General features: G+C 39.2%; 1 protein-coding gene across 1 annotated transcript in view; it reads right to left on the reverse strand.

Annotated features, from left to right (window-relative positions):
- Positions 1-1,689: 1,689 nt before the first annotated feature.
- LOC126101559 (actin-related protein 2/3 complex subunit 3) overlaps positions 1,690-27,425 on the reverse strand; it is a 36,837-nt gene continuing 11,101 nt past the window's right edge. The window contains exons 3-4 of the mRNA XM_049912197.1: positions 14,204-14,399; positions 1,690-4,022 (exon numbers count right to left, since the gene is read on the reverse strand). Coding sequence (XP_049768154.1) covers positions 3,865-4,022; positions 14,204-14,399 — 354 coding nt within the window. The 3' untranslated portion in view covers positions 1,690-3,864. The remainder of the gene's footprint in view (positions 4,023-14,203; positions 14,400-27,425) is intronic.

The raw sequence follows: 27,425 nt of genomic DNA on the forward strand, positions 1-27,425 counted from the left end.
CCCATCTCCAGCACTGTTCCCGTGGACACTGCCAGCTACACTTCCTCCCCACAGCCTACACCTTCATCCATACCTTTGTTTCACTTTACAAGGCACTGACTGGGGCATTTCTGCCCATATGCACCGGTTTCAGAAGGGGAGCAAAAGAAATGGCGGGGGGGGGGGAGGGGGGGTCTGGTATCAGGCTGTACAAAACTTGAATGCCTGCCAGGAGCAAATGGACCTCAATGGATCGTAGAGGGCAGGGTCGCCACAGTGGTGCTCTCGCCTAGTGAGTGCACCACCATCTTTCCATGTGAATACACTAGACAACAGTGTCCCATGTGCATAAACACTGTCACACCTCAACTCCTTAATCAGTCCTGTACTTCGTCTGATAGCAATCATTACTATCTCTACCGCACTACTGACTACTCACAATGACTTTGATTTGGTATTGGTTTTCCTCTTTGGTCTCGATTTGGATTCTGGCTCGTACAAGATCCGTTGAAAGCGTAGTGTCAAAAGTTCATTCTGCTTTATTCTAGCCACGATTCCTCTAATAGTGTCGAGGCCACCATTCGGTCTCCACTGTTGCTTAACTCCGGCTGAGTTTAAGTCCTGTTTGCGGGCTGTCCTCCCACCTTGTGTCGCCATCGTTCCTAGTTTTTCTAACATGTGCACCAGTATCGAGCAACTCATGGATAAGCAACTAAAATTACACTGACATCCAATGATGTCTTCCGGGCACCTCCACTTTTCTTGTCAGGCCGTGTAATACGTACACATTGGTTGGTCAAAAATGGTATTCAAATGTGTGGCAAAAACTTTCAATGGGAAATTAGTCTGTTCAATCTTGGTCTTCAAATTTTATATCTTTTCTGAATCTCTTATTTACAAACCACATTTTTTTTTCCTTTTTTCCCTGCCCAGGGATCTTGTTGAAAACTTATATATGTGAAATCAGATGATGTTTTGATAGGATCCCCAAAAGAGCCAGGTGCATTTGTTCCTTCAATCTTTCTTCCTATAGATTCTGGGGTCACCATGCTCATGCAAAAATAAGAACAGTGAGCATGTAATGTGTAGTTTTGACAAGGGTGTCCAAACTCCCTCTTGCAAACTACTTCCTACTAGGAGTTCTACAATGTAGGGGACAACTTTTCAATCAAGTCTTATGTAAAGGTATGTTGCTTTCATTGCATGCTATTAGTTTGGTTTGGACTGCATGGACAATTTCTACATCACAGCTATGATTTTGAAATGTAGTGTTAGGAAATAGGCCACCCTTACCAGTCTTATTTCCATGCTCTCATCTTCAACCAATGTAGATTTTCACAAATTCCCAACTTCCACATTTATCTCTTGTTTTTTCTAAAGCCAGTCTTCTGCCAGATAATTCCTGGCTACTGAGACAAGTCCGATGGCCTAATTATGCACCTTATGTCAACTAATCTGCTCGTAAGTAAGTATGGGATAATTCCAACCAGCATCAAATACTGTGCCTATCAAGTTACGGTTATTAAAATATAGCTACCATTGACACAGATCATACATCTGACACAAAATAGTATGTTGTGTAATTATGTCGCAGTGAATTGCTTTTCACTTGATAATAATTACTATAAAGTTTAATGAAAAAAATGAAAGTCATCAAGAACATTACTGTGAGTGTGATTGTCAAAACTTGTTACAAAAATTACACAACACTACGACTGAGAAGCTCACATTTTAATAACTCAGAACTATTAAATTTTCAAACATACATCACAAATTTATAAAAACTTTACAAATGATTAACCTTATTCTAGAACTCTGCACATATTTTGGGATGACAGGACACAGTCTTATCAGGCACTATGTACAGATACTCTATAACCAAATCCCAGTCCATGTGACCCATACATCATTATGCAGATTTAAACAGCAAACTAATACACATCTTACTAAACTTGATGATAGGTCAGCCACACAAATACAAGGCTTGGTTTGAAAAGTTCTCACAATCACTATGAGAGGTCAGCATTAGCGCAACTAGTTGTTCACATGATATTCATTGGAATGTTGCTTGTAAACATGTGCCATGTCAGCATTCTTGGAAGAGAGCTGTGGTGGTGACATGGCTCTGTTGTTGTTCCTGCGTAGTGGTTTGCAAAGATAGGAAAAAAAAAATTGAGATTCGAGCAGTGACTAAGTACTTCATAAAGAAAGGTATGAAAGCAAAGGACATTCATGCCGATTGGCAACTTGAGTGCACCGCTATACCCCAGGGACAAAAAAGCAGTGGAAACATACTGATTCTCCACCACCAAAGAAAGCAAAGACATTTCCTTCGGTGGGAAAGGTCATGGCATCAGTGTCCTGGGATGTGATGGGGATTCTGTTTGTAGATTATCTCTCCACTGGGCAAACAGTACTGGAGAATACTATGCTAACTTCCTGGACAAGTTGCAACAAAAGATATACAAAACAGGCCATGTTTAACAAGGAAGAAAGTCATCTTCCATCAAGACAATGCGTGCCTGCACACGTGCCATCACCGTGGCGAAATTACATGAACTAAGGTATGTATTGTTGCCACACCAGCCTTATTCACCTGATGTGGCTCTGTCAAACTTCCATCTCTTCCCAAAACTGAAAATTTTTCTTGGTGGGCAAAGATTCACTTCAAACGAAGAACTGATATTCGGAGTTGACATCTATTTTGCAGGCCTGGAGGAACCTCATTTTCGAGATGGGATCAAGGCACTGGAACATCATTCAACCAAGTGCATTAATCTACAAGGAGACTAAACTGAAAAATAAAAAAAAAGTTTCAGTGATGTAAGTACTTTTTTTTCTATTCCATCCCAAAACTTTTCGAACCACCCTTGTACTTTCAATAGTACATTTAAATACTGATAATGAATACGTAACTACACTACTTTGATTAAAATATTTAGCATCAAATAAACTCAGGAACAAGTATATAAAATCTTTCATTTAAATGAAGATTACTAAATGAATATGTTAAAAACAAATAAGTGATTTAATGTACAAATGGCGGCATTGGTAGGAGTAAGATAAAATGCTGAGGCAATATAAATAACTTGAGAGTTAATCAGATGGAAAACGAAGTGTGATAATATAAAATAAGATATTGTGGAGATGGCCAACTGAAAATGGAAGCAAAAATGAAGAAGACTGAATGAGAAATGAAATGGTATCAAGTAAGTATCTTTTTTTTCTTTCTTTCTTTTTTAGATTTTCATGATCATATACATGTATGTTGACATTTTTCCAGAGCTACAAAAAATCACAGCACAGAGCACTATAGCTAATGGCCAACGAAGAATACAAGTCAAAATTGAAATAAATAATCTTAAGCTCAAGGTCACATCTGATATACTTTTTTTTAACTATTAGTCATAAAACAGCAATTTATTCAGAATACAATATGATGCACGCTTTTGTACAAATTAATATTTTTGAGTACGAGCTGACAGAAAACTGATAGTTACAAAATAATATTGACACATACAGCCAGGAATGCATAATATGGTATTTACAATAAGTTAAACTAATAATCCAAGTGACAACACAGAATATAAAAATGAATGCCACAAAAGTATGGTATTCAATGTGCAGTAACAAGAACTTCTATTCCACCACACACTGTGTTTACCAACAAATTTAATTACCAACATAAATTTAATAATTGATGACCAAACAAACTGAAGCTTGCTACAGTGTGTGCAATTGTACTTTTTTTTGTTACTACTTCTGCAAAAAGGTCGTTACAGAAGTAAGATACAGGAGAGTACGATAATTAGTTAACAAGCATACTTCATAAAATGCATTGCTGTCACGGAGCACCTCAAATATGAATCTCATCACGTTCTCTCATCACTGCCCAGGACCAGAAAGGGACTTGTCCATGAACTTCTTCTTTGCGAAGCACAGCCACCACTTTGATGGTTTCCCATCATCACTAGAGAAAACTTTTTCACATACTCTTACACCAGTCTCTTGACGAAGTTGCTGTATATACTGCCTCATCAGGTCTGAAATGGAAATAAACATCTATTGTCCTACATCCAAAATTATACACATGGAAAACTACCGAGTTCTGAATGTAATTACATAGAGTAAAACCTTTCAAAATAAAATATGTTTAACATCTGTTATTTAATAAGTAAGTGCAAGGACAAAGTGATTTACATGCAAACTTAACCAGAACACAGAGTCTATCAAAATCTTTCAAGTGCTTAAAGAATGATAATGCCAGTTGTAAATATGAGTGGTTTACTGTTTCTGCAGCAAGAACTGCAAGGCAAATTAGGAAAAAAAAAAAAAAAAAAAAATGGACTGTTTGGTTGCAAAAATCTTGTAATCGACTCATCAAAATCTGGAAAAATGGGAAAGAATAATTTTCAACATTTCATTCAAAATGTGTTCCTACCAGATGAAGAAACTATTTCATTACTTTTGTTGAATTCATGTTCTGGACATAACAACACCTATTTTTTGTGGAGTATGACGAAAAAATCTGAAGATGTAATGTGGATTCTACCTGGAACTACTAGTGCAATTCAACCTCTTGATAAAGAATTTTTTCGTCAGTGGAAAGCATTTTCCAGGAAATTATCAGACAACATAATTTCCGATACCCCCATTTCAGGTTCATCAGTGGAACAATATTATTACGCTCCAGTCGTATGTGCCTTACCAGTTTTCTTCAGCACGCTTTACGAATTTGATCAAGTATGCCTGGCATGCAGTGCAATATGCAGAACAACGGCTAGGACCATTTCTGACTCCATCCTTGTTCTGTCCAAATAAAACTAGTGGTTACTGCAAAGTGCCTGATTGCATCAATGTTTCTTTTGTCCAGTATGCCTGGTGCAAGAAAAATGTTTGTTTTTGTCATTCAATAGACACTTCGCATTTTTGTGATGACTACAGGGAATAGACATTGAACTGTTTCACTGATAGTCAAATGTACAACATTCAAACATTATTATAAGGAATGGCCTACAGGAATTTTTATAAAATTTAGTACTGCAAGACACATTTCATTTCAACAAATTACAAGTCCTCACTGAAGGAAGTCATCTGTGACATCAAACACTGCCATGATTTTATTTTCTCTGCTAGCCACTTTTATCAGAATTACATGTGCAAGAATTGAAATGTCGATATGAAGTTATTCAAACAAATGTTTGTATAGTTTAAGCCAGGTTTTCACTGGAGCAAACAAGCTAATAAGCATGGGCAAAAGAGAATTCTGTATGGTGTACCCGGTAGGCCTCTCACAGGTCTTTCAACTGGATGCCAAGGCAGCTACGTACGTGTCCCTAACCTTCCCCAGTTACCTAATCGGACAATGGAGACTGGCAGCTTAACATGGAATTTGAACCACATGTCTTTTGTGGCCACTGCAACATCTGTGAGAAGTGAATACTCAGTTAAAAATCACAGTGAAAAAGTTGTGGTCTGAACGGGATTTGATCCCATGTTCACTGGATCACGAAGTGCACGCTTTGCCACTAAACCATTCCCCCCCCCCAAAAAAAAAAGAGAATATGTCCATTAGACCATACACAAATAGTGGAAACGCCAGCTGTGTCACCTCTCGAGATGATATTCAATGTCGGTAATTAGTGTTCTGTTTATAAATTTCCCTCAATGATAATGAGAGGCAGGGAAAAATGGCAGTTGACATACAAGGAAAATTTTGGACCAGTTCTAAGGAGAGATGGAGATGAAATTCCGTGTAAAGTGCACAATCTCCATGCATGTCACACTTCCATACAAACAGACACACTTAAATTCTTCCTTCCCTGCACCATTTTGCATACTCTATCAAGAACAGTGCGCTCGCCATGCAAAATAATCCCAATTGAATAGCAAAGTTTCACATTGCAGCTCTAATGAGATAGAATGCAGAATATTAGCTCCAAAAACTAGAAATTAATAACACAGCGTTCATCGGCGATGTTCGCTATCTCATATTCTCTTCTATTCCCTGTAGTATAAATGATTCTACCCACATACAAGCGAATGATACTGCATTTTCTGCAAATGCTCACTCGCAAGTGTTCGCTTCCATTCGCTCCATTGTAAACAGGCTTTGGGTGCTTAAAATTGGTGTCTGTGAACTCTCGATAATTCCACTATGTGGCACTGCGTTAATGATTCGCCAGGTCATGCACTAGGTGGGCAGGGCTGTACAAACCGCTGTTATAAGCTGTTCTTTGTGTGGCAAAAATGTGTAATTTCAAGATTTTTTACAAAATACTGGCAGTGTCTCTTAGCAGCTAAAACTTTTACAGTGCATTTCTTCCATTGTCTCTTTCCTGAGTAAAAAATTTCAGGGCAGTTTTCGACATGTCTTATTGGACCATTCCCTTATTAATAGATTATCTTCATTTTCTTGAATTATTATTTGATAACCTGTGTATAGCATAGTATTAAAACATTTTCCCTGTTGCTCTGTATGCCGTAGGTGATATTTTGCTCCCAATCTATGACTAGGATATCTATGCAGATATTGAATCCATTTGGAAAAAGGACACATTCTTGCCCAACTATCAGTGCTGCCAATTGTTTAAACAAGTTATCTCCATCTTCGATTATAATTTTTGTATCTTTGAAAAGAGCCCTTACAGCGTCAATTAGATGAGGTGGTAATCCTCTTTTGCCATAATCTGCTGCAATAGGTAGGTGTCTGCTTACTTTGTCAAAATATTTTTCACAACCTACAAATGCTATATGCATCTCTAAGTTAAATTCTTTCCTTTTTATTTATCAGTTGTTGTAGACTAAATGTAGCGCATTTGAAGGAGCATCCTTTTTTAAAACCTATATGCTATTATAATCAAAATGTATTGGAGATAGCGCACAATCTAACAATGGTAAATCCAGGATGGAATAATGATGAGCAAGGAGTGTGGTTTGGAAGGCAACAAGCGAAATACAAGAAAGAAGGGAAAGAAGAATGGACACTGAGTATAGTACGAATGGCCTCTGACAAACTGTGGATAAGAAACAGCTTGACCACACAGTTGCTGAGCATGCTGCACAAAACAATGTTCTTCATTTTCACTACCTGGGCCATCTGGATCCTTCCTACCAATGCCAGCTTTTCTGGATTGTACATGTGGGAACTCTCCTCGCAATATATCCCGCATTTCTGTAACTCTCCTGGCCTCGAACTTCATTAGTCATTGTCCCTCACGTGCCTGTATCATTCCCTGTTCCCACTTCAACACTACACAGCCCTCTATTCCACAGGCTTTTTACCCCCCTCCTTTCTCTGCTCCCCCCTCCCCTCCACTGTTTAACTTTCCAACTGCACCTACTTGCCCTACACTCTCTCCTCTTCATCACTGTATACTCTCAAAAGCAGCACTTTATCATCCCCCACCCATAAATCCTGCTATGCCTCCCCTTTCCCGTCTCAGTCTCCTCCTTCCCTCCACCATCCAGACTGCTTCTCTCACCATGCACAGTTGCTTGCAGTCTGGCTTTGGCAGCCAGACACTGTGGCCGTGTGTGTGTGTGTGTGTGTGTGTGTGTGTGTGTGTGTGTGTGTGTGTGTGTGTGTGTGTGTGTAGAGTCTGATTTGGATGAAGGACTTTCCAACCAAAGCTTACTTGTTTGACCATCTTTTTGATGAATCTATCTGTGACTCAATATCTCCACTATATGATGAGTAGCAATCTAATACTGCCATAGAGCACAGTCTCCTGTTTAAGATAATGTTATAGATTTTACAGCCTACATTAATGAGGCTAATTCCTCTACAGTTGTTTGTGCTGCTTCTCTCTTTAACATGGAGAAAATTTTAGCCAGATTACACTCCTCGGGTATCTTATCCATAGTCCAACATATGTTAATGACAGGATAAAGTATCACTGTATATTTAGAATCTTTATATAGGATTCTAAGCAGTACAGAGGTCTGTAACACGATGCTGGCAGATATGAAGCTATAAATTGGCAATTATGTAAATTCAAATGAAAATTAATAAACTACTGCATTAGCAGCCCTTCATAAAATTTATCTGGTTACCTACATACCCAAACCGAACATTTCATTTCATAAACATAATGACAAGTTGCAATGTTCCTTTTCAAACATGCCTGTCAAATATTAAGGTATGGTAGTAGACAAGAAGCATCTATTCGGTATTTTTGAGAAAGGAACAAAGAGCCTTTTCATCAATTAAGGCTCTGTTGTAAATTTTATTATGTTCACTTTGGTTAGGATGAATGCAAATGGTATGTAACTGTTCTGTGACTGTAAATTACTAATACATTACACACAATTAGTTTTTGACAGCTGCATCTCTTTGTAAGAGTACACCCTGGTTCATCCCTGATGCCTGAACACACTCCAAGGTGAGATCTATGGAATATATTATGTTGGTGCACAAGTTCGCAGCATTCTTCCACTAGTTTAATAACCATGAAGATACACATACCAGAGAATTTAGTCATCAATAAAATTTTCTCCTTCGCTGTTTACAACAGTCTACCAATGCTGGGGTAACTTCTCGATTCCGCAGTTGTAGAAATCGTGTGGTTTTGAGGAAAAGAACTTATCAGGCCATGTTCAGAGAGCACTTTCATCTGGAAAGGAAGTTTCTTTGAAGGTTGTTCAATAGAAAGCAGAAAAGTTTGAAATCTGAAGGTGCTCAATGTCAGGTGAATAAGGTGGGTGCTGAATAGCTTCCAACAAAATTCACATATAATGTTTTTTTGTCAGTCTAACAGAATGTGGGCAGGCATTATAGTGGAGTAGCATCATTTCACAATCTTCCTGGTCATTGTTCTTGGATTGCATCTGCGAGACGTCTCAGTTGTTGACAACAAAGGCAAGCAGCGACAGTTACATCTCGGAGAAGCAATTCATAGTAAACCACACTGTCGCTGTTCCACCGGGTGCACAACATTTTCTTTTGTGGAAGCATTCAGGTCTTTGCAAGGAAAGTTGCTGCTTTGTTTGGCCTCAACCATTCCTTTCTCTCCCTTATGATAGCATAAAGATAACACTTCTCATCACCAGTAATGAGACAGAATAAGAATGGTGGTGGTTGTTTATGAGCTAACTGATGATGGGCAAGCAGATATCTACATATGGCCATCTACTGATTTTTGAGATATTGGTTTGGAACATGCGGTACCTATACACCCAATTTTTGAATCTTCCTCACAAGATGCCAATGGCGCATGATGGTGGAATGATCACAGTTCATTACATCTGCCAAGTCTCAAGTACATGACATGGACCACTGAGGATGATAATGTTGAAATGATCTTCATTAAACCCCGAATGTCTTCCTGAACATAGAGAATCACAAATGTTTAAGAATGATCATCCTTAAAACGAGAAAACCATTATCTTGCCATGCTCTATCCAATGAGCACTATCCCCATACCACCGCATATGTTTCTCGATGTATCGGCTGCTGTCACCCGTCTACTGAACTCAAATGTTTGAAACATTCCGATTTCTCCTCTTGGCACTCCATTTTCTAGTGTCCGCAGCTCCATTCACTACCTCCAAATGAAAAAAGACAATATGTAAACTCAAATAGCATCAGTAAACTACAAATAAAAAATTACAATTGATAAATAACCCGATCACCCCGGGGACTATCACCTTGACGACAGTGGGGTGGCTTAGTACCTAATGAGCCAGACAATCAACAGGTTCGCTAGCTTGCAGGTTGGTCGGAGGCAAGGGGAAGCTAAGAATACTCCACAATGAAGAATAGGACATCCCCTAAAAGACATCCTGTGACTCCGAGGGTGGAGGAGGAGTTGTGGGAAGCTCCCAACAGCCAAGGAGGCGACAAAGGGTCCCAGCTCACAGTTATGAGTGAAGACCTCAATTGAATCCACAGCAGAGAAGATGGACTTCAGAATGCTGGAGATTGCAGAAGAGGCAGCCCAGTACACAGGGAATAGTATGAGTGCACTAGAAATCAGCAACATCTGTTCATCATGTAAGGGGCAGCTTCAATGGCATCTGTTCCCCATGTAAGGGGCGGCCTGAATAATTACTGGCAGTAGCTCTAAAATGCCTCTGGGAGTGGTGACCCTATTGTAATCAAAGCTCCTGAATAAGTTTCAGAGTAGCCAACCCTGAAGGCTTTCAGCCTTCTCCCCTAGTACATCCCTTTACTAGTTCACACACAATGATAAACGACGATGAGATGTCACTACCCCAGGGAGTATCTAATTTTCCGTCACCAACGGTGGTGCATTGAGGCCTTCGTAGTCTGGGGAGCCTGATCTCATCGTGCAGGGAAGTCGGAGTTCCCTAAAACCATCAACCGATTGAGACCCAAAACTATCACACTCTTTGGAACTATCAATATTCAAACCCTCTGTAGGACCGGAAAACTCAAGCAATTGACTGATATCCTGAATAAACACAAAATTTCAATAACAGCTGTCCAAGAAACCAGATTCACTGATGATATGGCTTTTGAGTCGGAAGGTTATAGAATAATTAAAGGGAAGCTGGCATCTAAGAACACATATAGCTCCAGCATTTTTGGAACTGCCTTTTTAATAAGACATGATATGATGGATTCTGTCATTGGATTCACATCAACTGGCAAACGCATCTCTCTGTTATCCCTAAGATGCAGCAACAAGGGATACTCTATTGTAAAATGCATAAACTACAGTTACTAATAACAAGAGCAACCCTGAAAAGGTCCAAAGTTTCTGGCAGATGCGAGAAGACGAGATCAGTAAGGTCCCCGATCACCAAGTCAGACTACTGGTAGGTGACTTCAATGCTCAACTGGGGAAAGAACAACAGTACCAAGACATACTGGGGCCTTACACAACACATAGATGAACAAATGCTAACGGAAAACTGTGAAGGTTGCATCAGTTGGAGATCATTGCCATGGTATTCCCTTGAAAGGTAAGATACCAGATGACTTGGCAGTCACCAAACACTGCTATTGGATCATTTCAAATCAATCATGTTGCAATCAGTGTAAAGAGTAGGAAAGATATCATGAATGTCAGAGTATGCAAAGGTTTGAATGTTGTCTCTGACCACTTCTTCACACAAATAAAGACCAGATTACTACCTAATCGAAAGGTACCTTCTAACACAATGCCATCAAGGATTGATCTCCAATTCTTTATAGAGTATAAAGAACGCTTTAAAACTGATATCATGCAAAAAGAAATGAAAGACTGGAACCAACTGAGGTCCACTGTAAGTGAGGCAACCAATACCCTCGGACATCCTCGAAGGAAGCGACGTCATAGGTGGTGGAATTCTGAATGCGATCTTGCATATGATGAGCGTGCCATAGCCTGGAGGAAATGGAACTCGACTGAATGACAAAAAGACTGGGAGAATTTCACAATGGTGCAGAAACTGACAAGCAAGACCATCAGGTGTGTGAAGAGATCTTACGATCGACCAAGACTGGAAAAGTTGGATGAAGAATTTAAAATGTACAAAACTTTCATTGAGCCTTCAAAGAGGAACTCTCAGGGTATAAATCACAATGCCTTCACTTTAAGAATATGGCCAGGGAGCTGGTGTGGATTACAACACACACACTCTCATCAAACAGACACTCACGGATACAACCTCTAAGGTGAAGTTCAGAGGACAACTATCTCGGAGTTTCAACATCAAAACGGAAGTACGACAGGGTTATGGTCTATCACCCATTCTGTTTAATCTGGTGCTTGATAAAGTCATCAAAACCTGGTTATGTACGCTGAGGAATCTAGGAATCAAACCAGTTACCACTGGAGCTGGGACCCAAAGAAATGTGATAAGGTGCCTTGCTTTTGTAGATGACATTGCAATGCTGTCATTTCTGTCCAAGCCCTGCATAAGACAGCGGTGAAGTCAGGGTCAAATATATCATATGACAAGACCAAATAATTAGAGAACCGGCACTCCAGTAACATCCCTTTGGCAACTATACATGGAATGATTGGGAGGGTCAATCACTTTTGTTATCCTGGTGAATGGGTCCACCCCAATGGTAGAGATGGCACATCCATCTTAGAAAGGCGTAACAAACTCAAAGCAGCATACCATCCGTCCCATAATCAGTACAACAAGAAGTGTATTTCAAAGAATGCTAAGGTCTGTCAATACAGAAGTGCTGTCAGACCACAGTTTCTGTATGCCGCAGAGACCCTTTTGATGAACGGAGAAGGCACAATGGATTACCTGGAGAAAGCCGAAACACATATTCTCAGAAAAATTCATGGCCCGAGATTGCTCCCAAATTGAACCTACCGACTGAAGTCTAATACTGAACTGTATCAACAGTTAGAATCAGCCAACACCAGTATGTGGCACAAGAGGCTGAAGTTCTACCAAGAAGATCTTCTCATTGGTTAACAGCTACAAGACAGGAAGCCTGTGGCTTAATGAAGTACTAAAGGACATGGATTCAGCTGGGATCTCTGATCTTGAGGTAGAAGACTGTTCCAAATTTTGTGCTTTGGTAGAATCTTGGACCCCACCACCTAGAGTCCCTAAACGTTGGAAGCCCCTTTCACAGGAGAGGAAGGAGAAATTACCAGCAGGGCTCAAGAGATATTGGCAAGGGAAGAGAGCATCGAAGAAGAACTAGTCATAAGCATTCCTTAAGTTGGCTTAAATAAATAAAAAAATAAAGCCATAGCAACTAAAATACCAATCTGCAAAAGAAAAATGCTACAAACTTATGCACCACCTAATAATTAATTTACGAACACTTAGTGCTTTTAGAGCACAAGGAACTGCATCCCCCCCCCATCCCATATTTGATCCCTGATAACTTGTTGCTTACCATAAATTTTGTCAACCACTTTCTCTAAATATACAGATGTTATAAATGTGGGTTAGTCTTTCTTTAACCTATATTCTAATGCAAGTCATGCTGCTTTAATGTTTTTAAATCTTTCTGAAACCCAAACCGATTTTCTCCAGATTGGCCTTCACTAGCCATTTCATTCTTCTGTACATAATTAGTTTCAAGTATTTTGCAATCATGACTTATTATACTGGTGGCTTGTAATACACTTGTGAGCACCTATCTGCTTGGTATTTGGATTAGTGCATTCTTCTTGAAGACTGATAAAGTATTTAACCTGTACATATCTCATGTATGCCAGATGGAACAGTTATGTCATGGCTAGTTCTCACAACAGATTTTAATGTTCTGGGGGAATATCACATCCATCTCACTGCCGGTCACTTTCTTTTTCCTCTCCATAATGTTGTTGTCAACTTTCTTTCCTTTATTCCTTTCATCATTCTTCTCCTTTTTTGGTGTTGGTTTGTCATCTGACCTCTTGATGTTACGTTAACTGTTTTTCCTCCCTACAAATGTTCCTTTAATTTTCAATAAACAGCATCTACCTTCCCTAAAGTCATGCAGTCTTTTGCAGCTTTGCAGTTGTCCTCCAGTCATTTCTGCTTTGCCATTTTCTACTTTCAGAAAATCTCATTTTTTATTACCCTTTTGCCTTGATTTATTTTTACATTTTCTTCTCTGATCTGTTAAATTTAACATATTGTGTGTTACTAAAATATTTCTGCTGGGCCCAATCCTTTTGCCTTGTTTCTCCTCAACGATCCTCACCCATTTTCAAGAGAATATTATCAACATTAAACAGTGCCATATATCTTCAAGGAAAATAATGGCTGTAGTTTCTCCTTGCTCTCAGCTGTGCCACAATAGCAACATTGGAAGGTGATACCCCTCTTCAGAAACCATGCTAGTTTAGCCTCCCTGCAGGTATCTAACAGACAGTTGAATCAGCAGTTTGCTGTCTCTATCACTGATGCGTGCAAGCCTGCCCACTGCAGAAAGGAATTCAGCTTGTGTGGATTTAAATACATATACAGTGAAAAGAAAGACAAATATCTGAAAAACGAATACAACACTATTTTGCAGATTCCAACTCCGATATATATTTCACATTTTTATCTGCTTTTCTTTTTATACTATCCTGAACACCTGTGAACTATGTGAGTCATTCTCTCCAACAATATCCTTTATTTCTGGCGATCTTTCTCTAAATGAGAGAGCTTGTGGACTTCAACCTTACGAGTGCACATAACTACAGGTCACTTAAAGTAAACTTTTCTTTTTATCTGATCCCGATTTATATCACACAGCAAAATTAATTGAAAATTATGTTAAAACTAATACACTACACAGTTTCATATTGTTGCTGTGTGTACTTACCTGCCTCACTAGGACTGCTAGGTTTGGCATATACAGAATTAAGAGGAAATCCTGGCTCACCAGGGATGTCAAACTTAGATATTGCCAATGCATACATTTCCTGCATCCCTTGCGCTTTAGTACTACATTTTTGTAGCTTCTTCAAACACTCCGTTATATACAAGGTAATGTAAATAAGCACTCTATCAGCTTCATTCTAAATAAGTGAAAAAGAAAAGACATAACTTTAGGTGAAATACATAGTTATTGTACAATTTATGTAAGAGCAAGAAATACTGGCATTAATTTTGAAGCATAAAATATCTGAAAGTTATAATTACAGACACTAAAAACTGGTAAGTCTGATTAATGTGGAAATTCCCCAATGTTGACATAATTTGTGAATATCATGACTGAATACATTCAAAAAGTCACGAAAAGCCTGATTACAAAATGCAGCAATCCAAGTAAAACATTTTAAATGTTATTTTGTTGTGAAGTGGTATAACACCTCAACTTATAGACAACTTCCATAAAGATCTAAGCACTAGTTACCATTAATGCACCACTGTACAATATTTCAGAAATATTCCTTATTCTAACAGCAGTTCACAGCAGATTTCTTTACATTCAATAGAACAGTTGGCATTATGGCACAAATACTTTTGAATGATGTTCAATATTCACATACTATAAAAATATAAAGGGATAAAAAATTTACGCTAAAACACACTGTGTGTGTGTGTGTGTGTGTGTGTGTGTGTGTGTGTGAACTGTCAGTCAACCTAACATAGGCCTCAAGCTACACTACAGATCATTATTTTGCCACAATTAAGAGTTCATATTCATGTTCTTTGGGTTCCAACTCACAAACAAAAGTCACCTTTCAGCTTAATCTATAACTCAGGCTGCACTACAGAACCATCTCACATTCCAAAATATAAGAGGGACACAAGAAAAAACTTACTGTCATCATTCTGTTCTCTTTCTGTTTGCACATGTACAGCATTACATGCCATATTGTTGTCATGAGATGATGAAAATTTTCATTATCGTTAGGATCAGTTGACCTGAGAGGAAAACATGTAAGCCGCCCATCCAAATCCCACAATCAGCCATCCTGATAATCATCTGATTCAGATGACAAGTAGTCATTTGGCTATGGTTGCAAAAATTGGTTGCATGGAGTGAACCAAAACATTTGATATTGGTTGTTAGCTTTGACTCTTGACATAACCGTGTTGTGTTATGTGGTGTCATGGTTGCAGCAGTGTATTTGAAATGGACGGTGTTTGAAGTGGATACATGGTGGAGCTCTCTGGGAGTGAGTGTCAAGGTTTTAATGTTGCATTTGAGCATTGCTTTTGAGTGACTGGACTGGTGCAGTGTTGTTTGTCAGGTGTTGTGCAACTGGGATGACTCAAGTCATGGGTTAGTGATATACACATACACGGATAGTAGTAGTATTGCTTACACAGGGTACAAAACAGCAGTGCATTGGTGAAGCTGTCATTTGAACTCAGATGATTCATGTGAAAAGGTGTATGATGTGATTATGGCTTTTAACATGGAATGATATATGGGGCTGGATGCTAGGAAATTCCATTTGGAAAATCATTAGTAAATTCAATATTCTGAGATCCACAGTGTCAAAAGTGTCTTGAGAATACCAAATTACAGGCATTACCTCTCACCACAGACAATGCAGTGGCCAACGACCTTCACTTAGTGACCAAGAACAGCAGCAGGGTGTATACGTGGACAAGGAAGAAACATTCCCAGATTACCCGGTTAAAAATACACTTTCTCCCGGGTGAAAACATGCTTTTTCCGTGTTAAGTGACAGTATATTTTCCCTTATCGATCCTTTGAATGGTTAAGGTTTTACACACGGCATAGAACTTCCCAGCACTTTAGAAAACGTAACTCAGAGAAAATGACACGTTTTGGAAATATCTTTCATATGTTGCGTATTTTCGTATTACAGAAGTATAGATTGGAATTCCACCAAACACCGCATGTTACTTTCCAAATCATTGAAATCGAGATTGTGATGCATTTCTGTAAGCCAGTCATAGCTTATGTCATGTGATCTCAGCAGCTGATAAGAGTGGATATTCAGAGCATGGGACACGTGATGTAGTCAGCCAACAGCAACATCATCACTGTTACATAGCATGAACACACAAACAGGGAAAGTTAATAGTTTAAATTAATATACATAGCGTTGCTACACGAAAAGCAAAGCTTTCACATATAATATTGGTTTCTAAGGTAAATAAGCTGTAAGAGAAGTTAAGATTTCGCATATAATGTTGATCTTTTTGCGAGTGTTACACTTTAAGACTCACACAAATGTGCCAGTAAAATTTTTAATAATGACAAATGTCTGATCTTCAGGGTTCGAAAATCTTCGAAATGGCTCATCATCAAAGAGCTGATTTTTAAATGATGGTCAAATGCTCTGTGATTTAAGAAATTCGTGGTACATTCTCACACACGGTTCAACTTACATAAAAGGATATTTACTTTGAAAGTAATGCTTTTCAAACCACCATTCGCAATATTTTCCCGCTAACTGTTAGAAATAGGTTCGTTTCAGCAGTTGCCAGAGAGTGCAGATAACAGGCGACACCGTGCCTGCACAGCTACCATGACGCAGAAAGCCCATATGTACATACATGAAGAAAGATCATACATGTATTTCATAAAAGAAACAAGACGCCAGAGGATACTCAAGAGCATCGGAATTTCGTGAACCATACTAAAATGTGCACATTTAAAGTGCATACTTAAAGTGCACATTCGTATGTTCAGATTCCCAATCAAGCAGACCTCGACCTGATATTAAGATTTTCAGTGTGGTTTTCGGGATGTAAATTTTCTTGGAGCACCAGTACTGTATTATATTATGTTTGGTTCTTTATTATGGCATAATGCCATATGTGCTAGAAGATGAAGACGTGCACTTGAAATGAAGCGAAAAGTTGAAACTCGCCAGTACTGTGGAATTAAACAATTCATTTCAGATACATTTTGCTTCAAATACACTGACTACCTCTGCGGAAAAGGTTAATGAAAGTCAAATTTCTTTAGCAAACAGACAAAAATAACTTCATTGTTAAGCAGGGTGATTAATGATTGACAGTCAGAAAGGTGGAAATAAAGTCAAATCTGAAACTAATAACATATTTTGGCCATCCGTAATTATGTGAATGTATTTTAATTCACTTGATAGCTCCCGGCTACAGATACGTGTTTTGTTTTCATTTGACAGGAGAGTAAACGAAGGGGAAACAGCAAAATTGCTAAATGTAAACACAGGTCACGTGGAGACTATCCACTGTAACTCAGACTGCTCTGCGCATCAGCCTCGGATCTACGATATTTGCGATCCGGGTCAATACTAAAAAAATTGAATTTTCAAAAATATGTTCATCTTGTAGCGCACATCTTTCTGAAGAGTCTGAACCATAAAACGTGTGTTCAAGGAAATGTAATACATGTTGTTTAGTCTTAAGTTTGCCAAAGTGCAGTGCCACGCCTCTTCATAAACCATTCTTCTATCGCACATCACTGTATTTCGCTCTGTGGAATTGAAACATGTGTATTTTGCAATGAATGCCATCAAACTATATTCAGGACAGTGGAAATTGAAATGTCCTGTGGTGCCTCTCCTGCACCCAGTCGGCCAGTTTGACAGCCTGCCCATCTTTAAAAAAAAATCTCCCAATTAATAGTGGATGGGATCATTTGTAATCTGGAGAACAAGAACTCTTCAGAAAATTTGCACTCTTTATTGCCTATTAGCTAACAACTTGCTGTTTTGTGTGACATAAAATTAAATATAGGATACATAAAACCAATAAAGAAAAGAGACAAGTAAGAAAATACACATTTCTTCAATCCTTAGCTCCTAGCATTTTTTTCCTCTCTAATCTTGCTACAGCTTTACATGGCATGCTTACCTTTCTGCGAAAGAATCTATTACCTCATCAAAGCTTGTCAAACGATTCGCTACATGAAAAATCGAAATGTAGTTATCTAATACCGAAAAAGCTGTTAAACACAAATAATACCCAAGACTGGTATGTCATTTCTCGATCTGATTATGTTTATTTTGTCACTGTCTGCTAGATAAAACAAAAGAGGCCTTTCTAATATTGGAACAATTTTGTAAGACTCACCAAATAAACTAGACTCTTTTGGCACAAATGGCCATTTTCATAACACGACAGGATATATAATTCACGAAGAGCCAATATCAAATGCCTATTAGGCCTACTACAAGCAAAAAGCTTTATATTAGGAAATAGTTTCACATTTCATTCATACACACCAGCTTCTCAAGCATAAGATCGAAAAGTAGCATCAAGAAATTTTTATATAAATTTGGAATTGTCTTATTCTTCCATAATTTGTGTGATGTCCCCGTTTCTTCTCCTTCCTCGTTCTAACAAACAATCTTGTCATCATCAATTCTGCAGCTATTCCTGCCATTGTCAAAATTTGTTTGCCAATTAATTTCACTAACCCTGCCAGAATCACAGGTTTAGTTATCCCACAAATGTTCTCCAGTTAGGCATTATTACGTGTTTGTACAACACGTTTTCCGTGCTACTCCCCGAATAGAACTTAAGCGGCTGCTAGCCGGGGACTGTACAATCTGGTCCTTACTAGTATAGTGACCTGGCCAAAAATTTGTCAATATTTCATTTTCTTGGGTACACTGAGAAGATAATACGTAATCTTTCTAACCTGTTATTCCTATCAGTCATTTATTTCCATTCTGGTAGCATGAATCTATGAATTTTGCTAGTAGTTATAACAACACTGACCATTCGCAAACCCAATCAACGACATAATCAGACAGCGATTGGCATTCATCCATTCGGCTTTACTCCGCTCAGCTTATATAGCCCCGTCCCCTTTTGTCTGCAGAAAGTTTATTTCTAGATGCAACGAGGATTCTCCTGACAGAGACATCACGTACACTATGCATGCTTTCAAAATGAACTTATGATTCATTCAGAAATCAGCTTAAAATGTGTTCAAAAACCAACAAGGATGCGGTTCAAAATCATATGTATAACTGATAGACAAACGTGCGCTGGATGCTAGGCGCTTTGTGAAACAAGTTTTTTTTTTTCCGTAACCAACATGGAGTTGATCCTCTCGATCTTGAACAGGGTTTTATTCACCCCTTTTTACAAAGAGAGAAAACCACTTTATGTTTATCTCATGCTAATTCACTAATGGTATGACTACATCCTAAGTATTATTGACACATTTGACAAGTTTGCTTGGCTGTACCCTGAAACGACAGGTTCAACAAAATTGCTTGGCACGAGCCAAAGGATATGCCGACATCATCAGCAACGACGTCATCACCCTTTGTAAACTTCTTTATAAATTCTGGATCACTGTCAACTTCATTCAGCAATTCCCCTTCTCGACCCTCTCTGAAATGCTTATACCACTCATAAACTCTTGCCTTACCTATAGTAGATTTGTCAAAAGCCACAATCAAAATTTCGAATGTGGTGCTGCACTTTATTCCATTTCTCAAGCAAAGTTTAAAGGAAATTCTTAAATCCAACTTTTTCTAAAGTGAAAAGTTACCAAGCACTGGAAAACACATATAAAAATTAAAAAATTCCCATTACTTTTTGATCACACCTTGCATAATTGTGATGTGAGGCTTAATCTGTGTATGCATCTTAAATAAATGAGAGCATGGTATTTTCCCAACATTTCTGTGGTATAGTGAATTAGAGATATGTTGAACTGATAGTACTGTTTTGTACCATTTTCTGTGTTTTCATCTTTGTCATTGTGATCGTTTCATTGCTTTTTGTTACTAATAATAACTTTACACTAGTGCCTACGCTAAAGCACTGAAGATGATCTTTATGTCATCGGAAGTCGATTTTGCTGTCAATAAATCATCAAAACTATGGCCAACGCTGACGCTCCTTCTAATTTAACAAATAAATGTTTCACTTTCAACATCAGTCTCAACATACTTCTAAAATATTCCGACTGTTAGTTTTCCCAAATTGTGTCAAGATCATATCCTTACCCCACAATCTTAGACCATCCATTTTCTTGTAGTTAGTTATGTTGATCTTCAGCGTCAATGACCACCTTCTCCTCTTGACTGCACTGTTGAGCTTTTTTAAACATAAAACTGGTGACCCTCTTCTTAACATCATTTACATCCCCTTTTTGGATTCTTAGTTTGATTCCTTTCCTTCGTGCATTCAGGCAAGACATGGCCAAACTCACTGCAATTACAGCATCTCTTGCCCTTGCTTCTGTGCTTGCAATAACTTTATTTACGGCTGCTGGCACAATAACTGAAACACTACTAGTTCCAAATCAAATTGCACTTTCAGTACTCGTATTAACTGAGTCTTCAGCCTCTTTGTTGCTGGTGTCCCTTATAGTTTGATTGCCATAATTACTGTCATTTCCTCCTGCAATGACTTCACATTACTTCCATAGTGTCTCCTTTATTTCCTTGCATTTTTTTGTTGTGCCACAAAGTATTACATTGGTGCATAAGTTTGTAGCACTTTTGTTTTGCCTGTTGGTTCAAATGGCTCTAAGCACTATAGGGCTTAACATCTGAGGTCATCAGTCCCCTAGACTTAGAACTACTTAAACACACACATCCATGCCCGAGGCAGGATTCGAATCTGCAACCATAGCAGCAGCACTGTTCCGGACTGAAGCACCTAGAACCGTTCGGCCACAGTGGCTGGCTGCTATGGGTTTATTTATTGATTATCATATTTATTTGCAGTTCACTGCCACTACTTGAGTTTACATATTCTCATTTTGTAATTTGGAGATCGTGAGTGGAGCTGTGAGCACTAGAAAAACGGGTGCCAAATGTAGAAATCTGAACATTTCTGATGTATTCTTCTGCTCAAGCTCAATAGAGCAGTTACAGCAGTGGAGGTGGCCAGAATCATTTGTGCCATGTATGGGGATAATGCCATTTGACAGAGCACAGCAAAACAATGGTTTACTAGTTTTTAGGAGGACCATTCTGACCTTAGCATCTCTCCACATTCAGGACTTCGGGGTTCAATGAAGATTGTTTGAACACATTAATCCACAATAATTCATCACTGGCAAATGTGACAGTGATCAATCCATGAGTATGTGATAATTGCATGCAATGGGGAAGATTCAAAATTTGGGCGTAAGGTTATTGCATGCTCTAGGTAAAAAATCACACAAATCAGCAGGTGGCCATATATGCATCTCTGCTTGTTTGTCATTAATGAGCTCGTGAACAACACTGACCATTCCTATCCTATGTCATCACTGGTGATGAGAAACAGTGTCTTTATAGTAACATAAGGAGGAGAATGAAATGGTTGAGCCCAAACAAAGCGGCAACTTCCCTTAGAAAGACCTGCACGCATCTACAAAAGAAAATGTTATGCACCTGGTGGAACAGCAATGGTGTGGTGTACTACGAATTGCTTCCCCGAGATGTAACTATCACTGCTTACAATGATTGTCAACAACTGAGACTTCTTGCAGAGGCAATCCAAGAACAGGGACCAGGAAGACTGCATGAAGTGATGCTACTCCACTATAACACCTGCCTTTATTATGCTAGACTGAGAAAAAATGCTATACAGGAGTCAAGTTGGAAAGTCATTCTGCACCCACCTTACTCATCTGATCTAGCGCCCTTAGATTTTCACCTTTCCTGTTCTCTATCAAACAACCTGCAAGGAACTTCCTTTTCAGATGAAAAAAAAAGTTCTTCGCCTCAAAACTACATGATTTCTGCAATCACAGAATCGAAATGGTACCCCAGCGTTGGTAGACTGTTGTAAATAGTGAAGAAGAATATATTATTGAATGACTCAAGTCTTTGTTAAGTGTATCTGTTGTGTTATGAAATTGATGGAAAAACACTACGAACTTATGCACCAGCCCAATATAAGTTTTGTGACTGAATGGTCTCCTCCCTCGTCTATCATGTAAAGGAATGATAAGCCATTATCAATATCTTTTAGATTGGATCTCTCTCAGATTATGACAAAATACTTGTGAAGAGAGACTTCCACTTTCTTCTTTCGTTGAGACAGTTGTTTGTGTATCTCTGTAGCATTGGTCTTCGCATCAATCTTCTATCCCCCAAAAGCAGGCATTTGCAATTGGTTTCAAAACATTAAAAAGGCAGTCCACTCAAAGACCCATTTCTCACACTGAGTATCCTTCACTGCCATTAATTTCTTTTTTAAGTGTTCCACCAATGTCATGACACAACAGCGAAAATTTTCAATAATTATGTGGACTGATATGAACAACAACAACAACAATTATTACTACTGCATCATCATCAATTTCTATAGTCAACACTTACTTTTTCAGTTTTGTATAACATCATCATTTCTACATATCACATCAATTTACTTACAGTTCACTTTTCACAAGAGTGTAAAACTGCATAATCTTATCTGTTATAACACCCTAAAATTAATGCAAAGGTAAACTTGAGAATTCCTACACAGAATTCCAGGTCCAAACATATTTTGTGAAAAGTGTTTTGTTTCACTGGATACTACACATTTCCTCATATCAAATACAATATATCTTTGCTATATTCAGTTACTGCTACTTCTCATTAAAATGTGAAATCTGTCTTCAAATAACTTCTCATCTAAAACCCACAAAAAACACATTGATCCAGACAAAATGACAGATGAGAATTTCATTGTAACCATCATAGATAGGCAGCCAAAAATTATATCATTATTTGTTCAGTTGATCTAGCCTCCCAAATTTGCAGGAATGACAGTTCCAAATTTTAGGTAATTATTTATTATAAAAAAGAATACATACACAAATCATAAAATGAAAAAAGAGAACATATTGCCTCTCTACTTTGATCATACAGCTACTCATCTCCCATTTGTCTCTGGCGAGTCTGGATTACTTGGCTTTGTGGCACATCTGCTCTTCATTGGCATGAAAACCTCTAAATGCCCCATCCTAGTCCAATTACTGTGTCTTAGAGAAGGTCTTACTACATCTATAAATACCTACTTATATTAAAGAAAAAATATTTTGTTAAAATTTGGCACACAGTAACTGCTATGCCGCATGGTTGGATAATTCACTAGGTATCTATACTTCAGTTCTAATCATCTTTCAGTTCACGATACAGCTCATTGCACTTGCCAGCCACTTGCACTTGCCTGCCTCTTTTGTGATAGGTTTCAGCACTGTCACATCAGTTCACTATGTGCTCTTGGGAGGTAATGCAAAAATGAATTTGTTGGCAATGATCATTTTAAAAGAGATCTAACTGAATTTATGCGCCAATTTGTTGATAAGGACAAGACATCAGTGCACCACTTCATGTCTAAAATTAAAAAGAAATCAAAGCAATGGACGGACACAAGTGGCCATGCACCAAAAGAGTGCTGATTTCATGTTCTAGAAAGTTAATGCCAATGATCCCTGGTCAGCAAACTATGAAGATGAAAGGTAAATGAGTCTACACCTAGAAAACATTCACCAATGCCGAGTGGAGAATTTTCCACATCTCTTACAGCTTCAGCAATGAAGTCAACTAACAAGAAGAATTATGAGGGATGAATGAAAGGTAATGCCTCTACCTTAGTTAATTGGGTTTGGATGGGATTATTTTAATAAATCAAATGCAGAAATAATCCTCAGAATGTGATCTTTAATCACAAATATTCACTTTTCCACCTAATCACCAGCCAGTTGGATACATTTCTGCCAATGATGAACAAGTTTTCTAAAGCCGTCACGGAAGAAGTCGACACTCTGTCTCCACAACCAAAGTCTCATAGTTCTCTCAACGTCTTTATCAGAAGCATAATGATTTACCCGCAGTTTGTCTTTCATTATTGGAAACAGGTGGAAGTCAGACAGTGCTAAACCTGGACTGTATGGAGCATGCCGTACGGTGGTGAGACTCAGTCTCTGAAGTTCCACTGTGGTGGCACATGAAGTGTGTGGTTTAGCATTGTCATGCTGCAGGGTAAACATTTCCCTTTTCCTTTCGAACCTTTGTTAGCCATCGTTTCAGAGTTTGCAATGTTGCGATGTAATGCTCTGAATTTATTATTGTTCCACGATCAAGGAAATCAACACGGATAACAACATCTGCGTCCCAGAACACTGTGTCACACAGGTCAGATGTTCCTGCCTCAACATCTTTAAACTTAATTGCCCAACGACGCACAGTACTCACATCGACACAATCACCATAAACTGCTTTCATTCTCTGATGTATCTTCTTTGGGGTGACACCTCCTGCTGTAAAGAATTCAATGACTGCACATTGCTTAAATTGCACTGTCCGACCGTCTGCGCAGGATTCCATACTTTACACTGTAACAACAAAACCGTTCAATGCTAAGGCTTCCCACCAACTGGAGCTGTAGAGAAGAGGCAACGGAACAAGCCAGTACCTCCCGCATACCAATGCTGCCAACTGTTTAAGAGTTATGATGGTGGAGGCATTACTTTTTGGTCAATCCATGTACATCAAGTCATAAGGAATGAAACAAATGCATGGCACTGGCATCCACCCATTGCTTTGATTTCTGTTTAATGCTTGGCATGAAGTGGTGCATTGATGTCTTGTCCTTAGTAACAAATTGGTACATAAATTTGAAGTCTCAACTAAATTTCTTCTTGTGACATCAAATCTTTTCCACATTGCAGCAAACTGCTCCCTCCCCCCTCCCCCAGAGACTACAGGACCAATAACCTAAAAAAAATTGAAATGTTTCAATTGTAATTCAGATATTATAACAAGATGATACTGATGAGAAACAGAACAAGATGGAACACAATACCAGGCCAAAAGGATCATGCCTAACAAAGAACTGCTGCTTTTTAATGTCTTCAGCCTCATTTACAGTCTGGAGCTGATATGCACCCAAAAAATACTGTAAGCCTTTGTAATATAACACAAGCAGAGAACCAAATATCAACCGATATTTCCCAAAGCTACTGCAAATGGATAAAGTCTACAACAACACAGATAATAACAAACACAACACTTTATTACTTCAGAAATACTGGTATTGTAAAACTCTTGCCATGTAGTGGCTACCCTACTAGTCCAAGACACATAGGCTAAATGCAAACATATTACCGAGACTGGCCGGGCCCGACACTCTAAGCCTTTGGCCAGCCGGTAGTGTGCACTACGGAGAGGTTATGCATGCATCCATCCAAGAGTGGAGGCCTCTGCCAGGGCTAGCATGTTGCGAATTCTGTGGCACACAATACAGCTGCATGCCCACATCATGGGTATGGAATTTTACGCAGGTCACTACACCCCTCACCCCTGAATAGTAACTTCGGTAGTGGCCAAGGGGCACCGGGCTATGAATGGAAAATGTGTCAATAACAATCAGCTAAAACACGTTCAGAAATGAACCTGCAAAATCCACATGGAAGTATTCGCAGGGCTGGTTTGCTGGCTGCCATGGGGAAAAAGAAGCCTTGAGAGCCACCTATTAACCTGGATTAGAAGTGCAGCCTGGATGACGAGTCAACCAAACCTGCTGGACAGGGTGGACAATCTGCTCGAAGCGGGATCAGATGCAGTGCCCTTGGTGATCCAAGTACTAGTGACCAAAAAACCTATTGCTTGGAGGGACGCGACATAGAAGTGAAAACACCCGAGCATCTCCCTGTCACACTTGGTGTCCGGACTGACAGGCAGTGTGAATAACGAGTCCACACAGGCATGGCACCCAGAGTGGCAAAAATGGATGTCACAGTGGTATTTGGAGAGAAACAATGCCCACTGTTGCAAGCCATGGGCCACCTTATTGCGGTCATGGGCGGATAGACTGAATAATGAAACAAACAGCTTGTGGTCCATAATTTGGTATTTGGTGCCATACAAGAACATGTGAAATTGCATGACCACATATGCAATAGTCAGAGGCTTCTTCTCAACCTGAAAGCAGAGGACCTGTGCTGGACTCAAGAATTTTGGATGCAAACACTAGTGGCTGCTCTCAGCCATCTGCATCCTAATGGGGGAGGACTGCCCCCATGCTGTACTACAAGGTGTCCGTAGCCAAAACCAATGGTTTTTTAGGATCAAAAGTAGCTACACACAGCGCTGTCCTGAGGCGGGCCTTCACCATGGAAAAGGCCTCACACCTTGCCAGAGACCAGACAAAGGAAGCACTGTTATGGAGAAGGAGGTAGAGAGGCTGGGCAATGGTGGATGCCACGGGGATAAATAGGTAGTAGCAGGAAATTTTACCCAAGAAAACCTTAAGTTCATGCAACAACAAGAGACAGGGAAAGTCCGTAATGGCCTTGACGAGACTCACCAGGGGTTGGACACCCTGCCATGATATGGTGTGGCCCACATACTCAAGAGAGGGTTGGAAAAATTTAGACTGCAATGCAGACCCATGGACTAAAGTGTTTTGAAAAGGGTCCAGAGATTGTGCAGGTGGTTGCTCATAGTACATTTGGTAGTGACAATATCATTTAGATAATTGAAATAGTGTGGAATAGTCGATGTGACCTGTTCTGAACAGTGCTGAAATACTCTGGGGCATTTGCCATGCCAAACATTAACTGTAGGTATTGATACAGGCCAAATGGTGTATTAAGAACCGTGACATGCTTGAACACAAATTTGGAGAAGAACTGACCCCTGCTAAGCGTGTGAATAGCTCTTCCGGGCATGGCAATGGGTATGTGTTGAGCACAGACAGTGAATTCATAGTGACCTTAAAATCATCGCAAAGTCACAGTCTACCACAGGGTTTTATCACAATGACAAGGGTTGTGGCCCATTCAATAGAAGGAATGGGAACCACAATCCTGAGAGATGCGAGCCAGTCCAGCTCCACATTGACTTGGGAGTGGAGGGCTATCAGAATCTGCCGGGCGATTCAAAGTTTGTGTGCACCCGCTAAAATATCCTGAAATTTGGAGCACACAGATTCAACTGATTGATAGAGGACATCTGCAGATAGCAACTGTATCAAGTTCATGACTGAAGAACCGAAGGCCTGAAAGGCATCAAACTCGAAAAGATTTGCTGAACTAGCATTGTGAACAACAATAAAGATTCCAGAATGCAACAATAAAGATAATAAGCAGAATTACTGATCTATAGGTAACATCACTGTACATTGGTGAAGCAGTGTGATAAAGTGGAAGACTGTGGAGGATGTGCAGTGGGTTGACC

This window comes from Schistocerca cancellata, chromosome 9 (assembly GCF_023864275.1).
Source record: "Schistocerca cancellata isolate TAMUIC-IGC-003103 chromosome 9, iqSchCanc2.1, whole genome shotgun sequence".
NCBI lineage: Eukaryota > Metazoa > Arthropoda > Insecta > Orthoptera > Acrididae > Schistocerca > Schistocerca cancellata.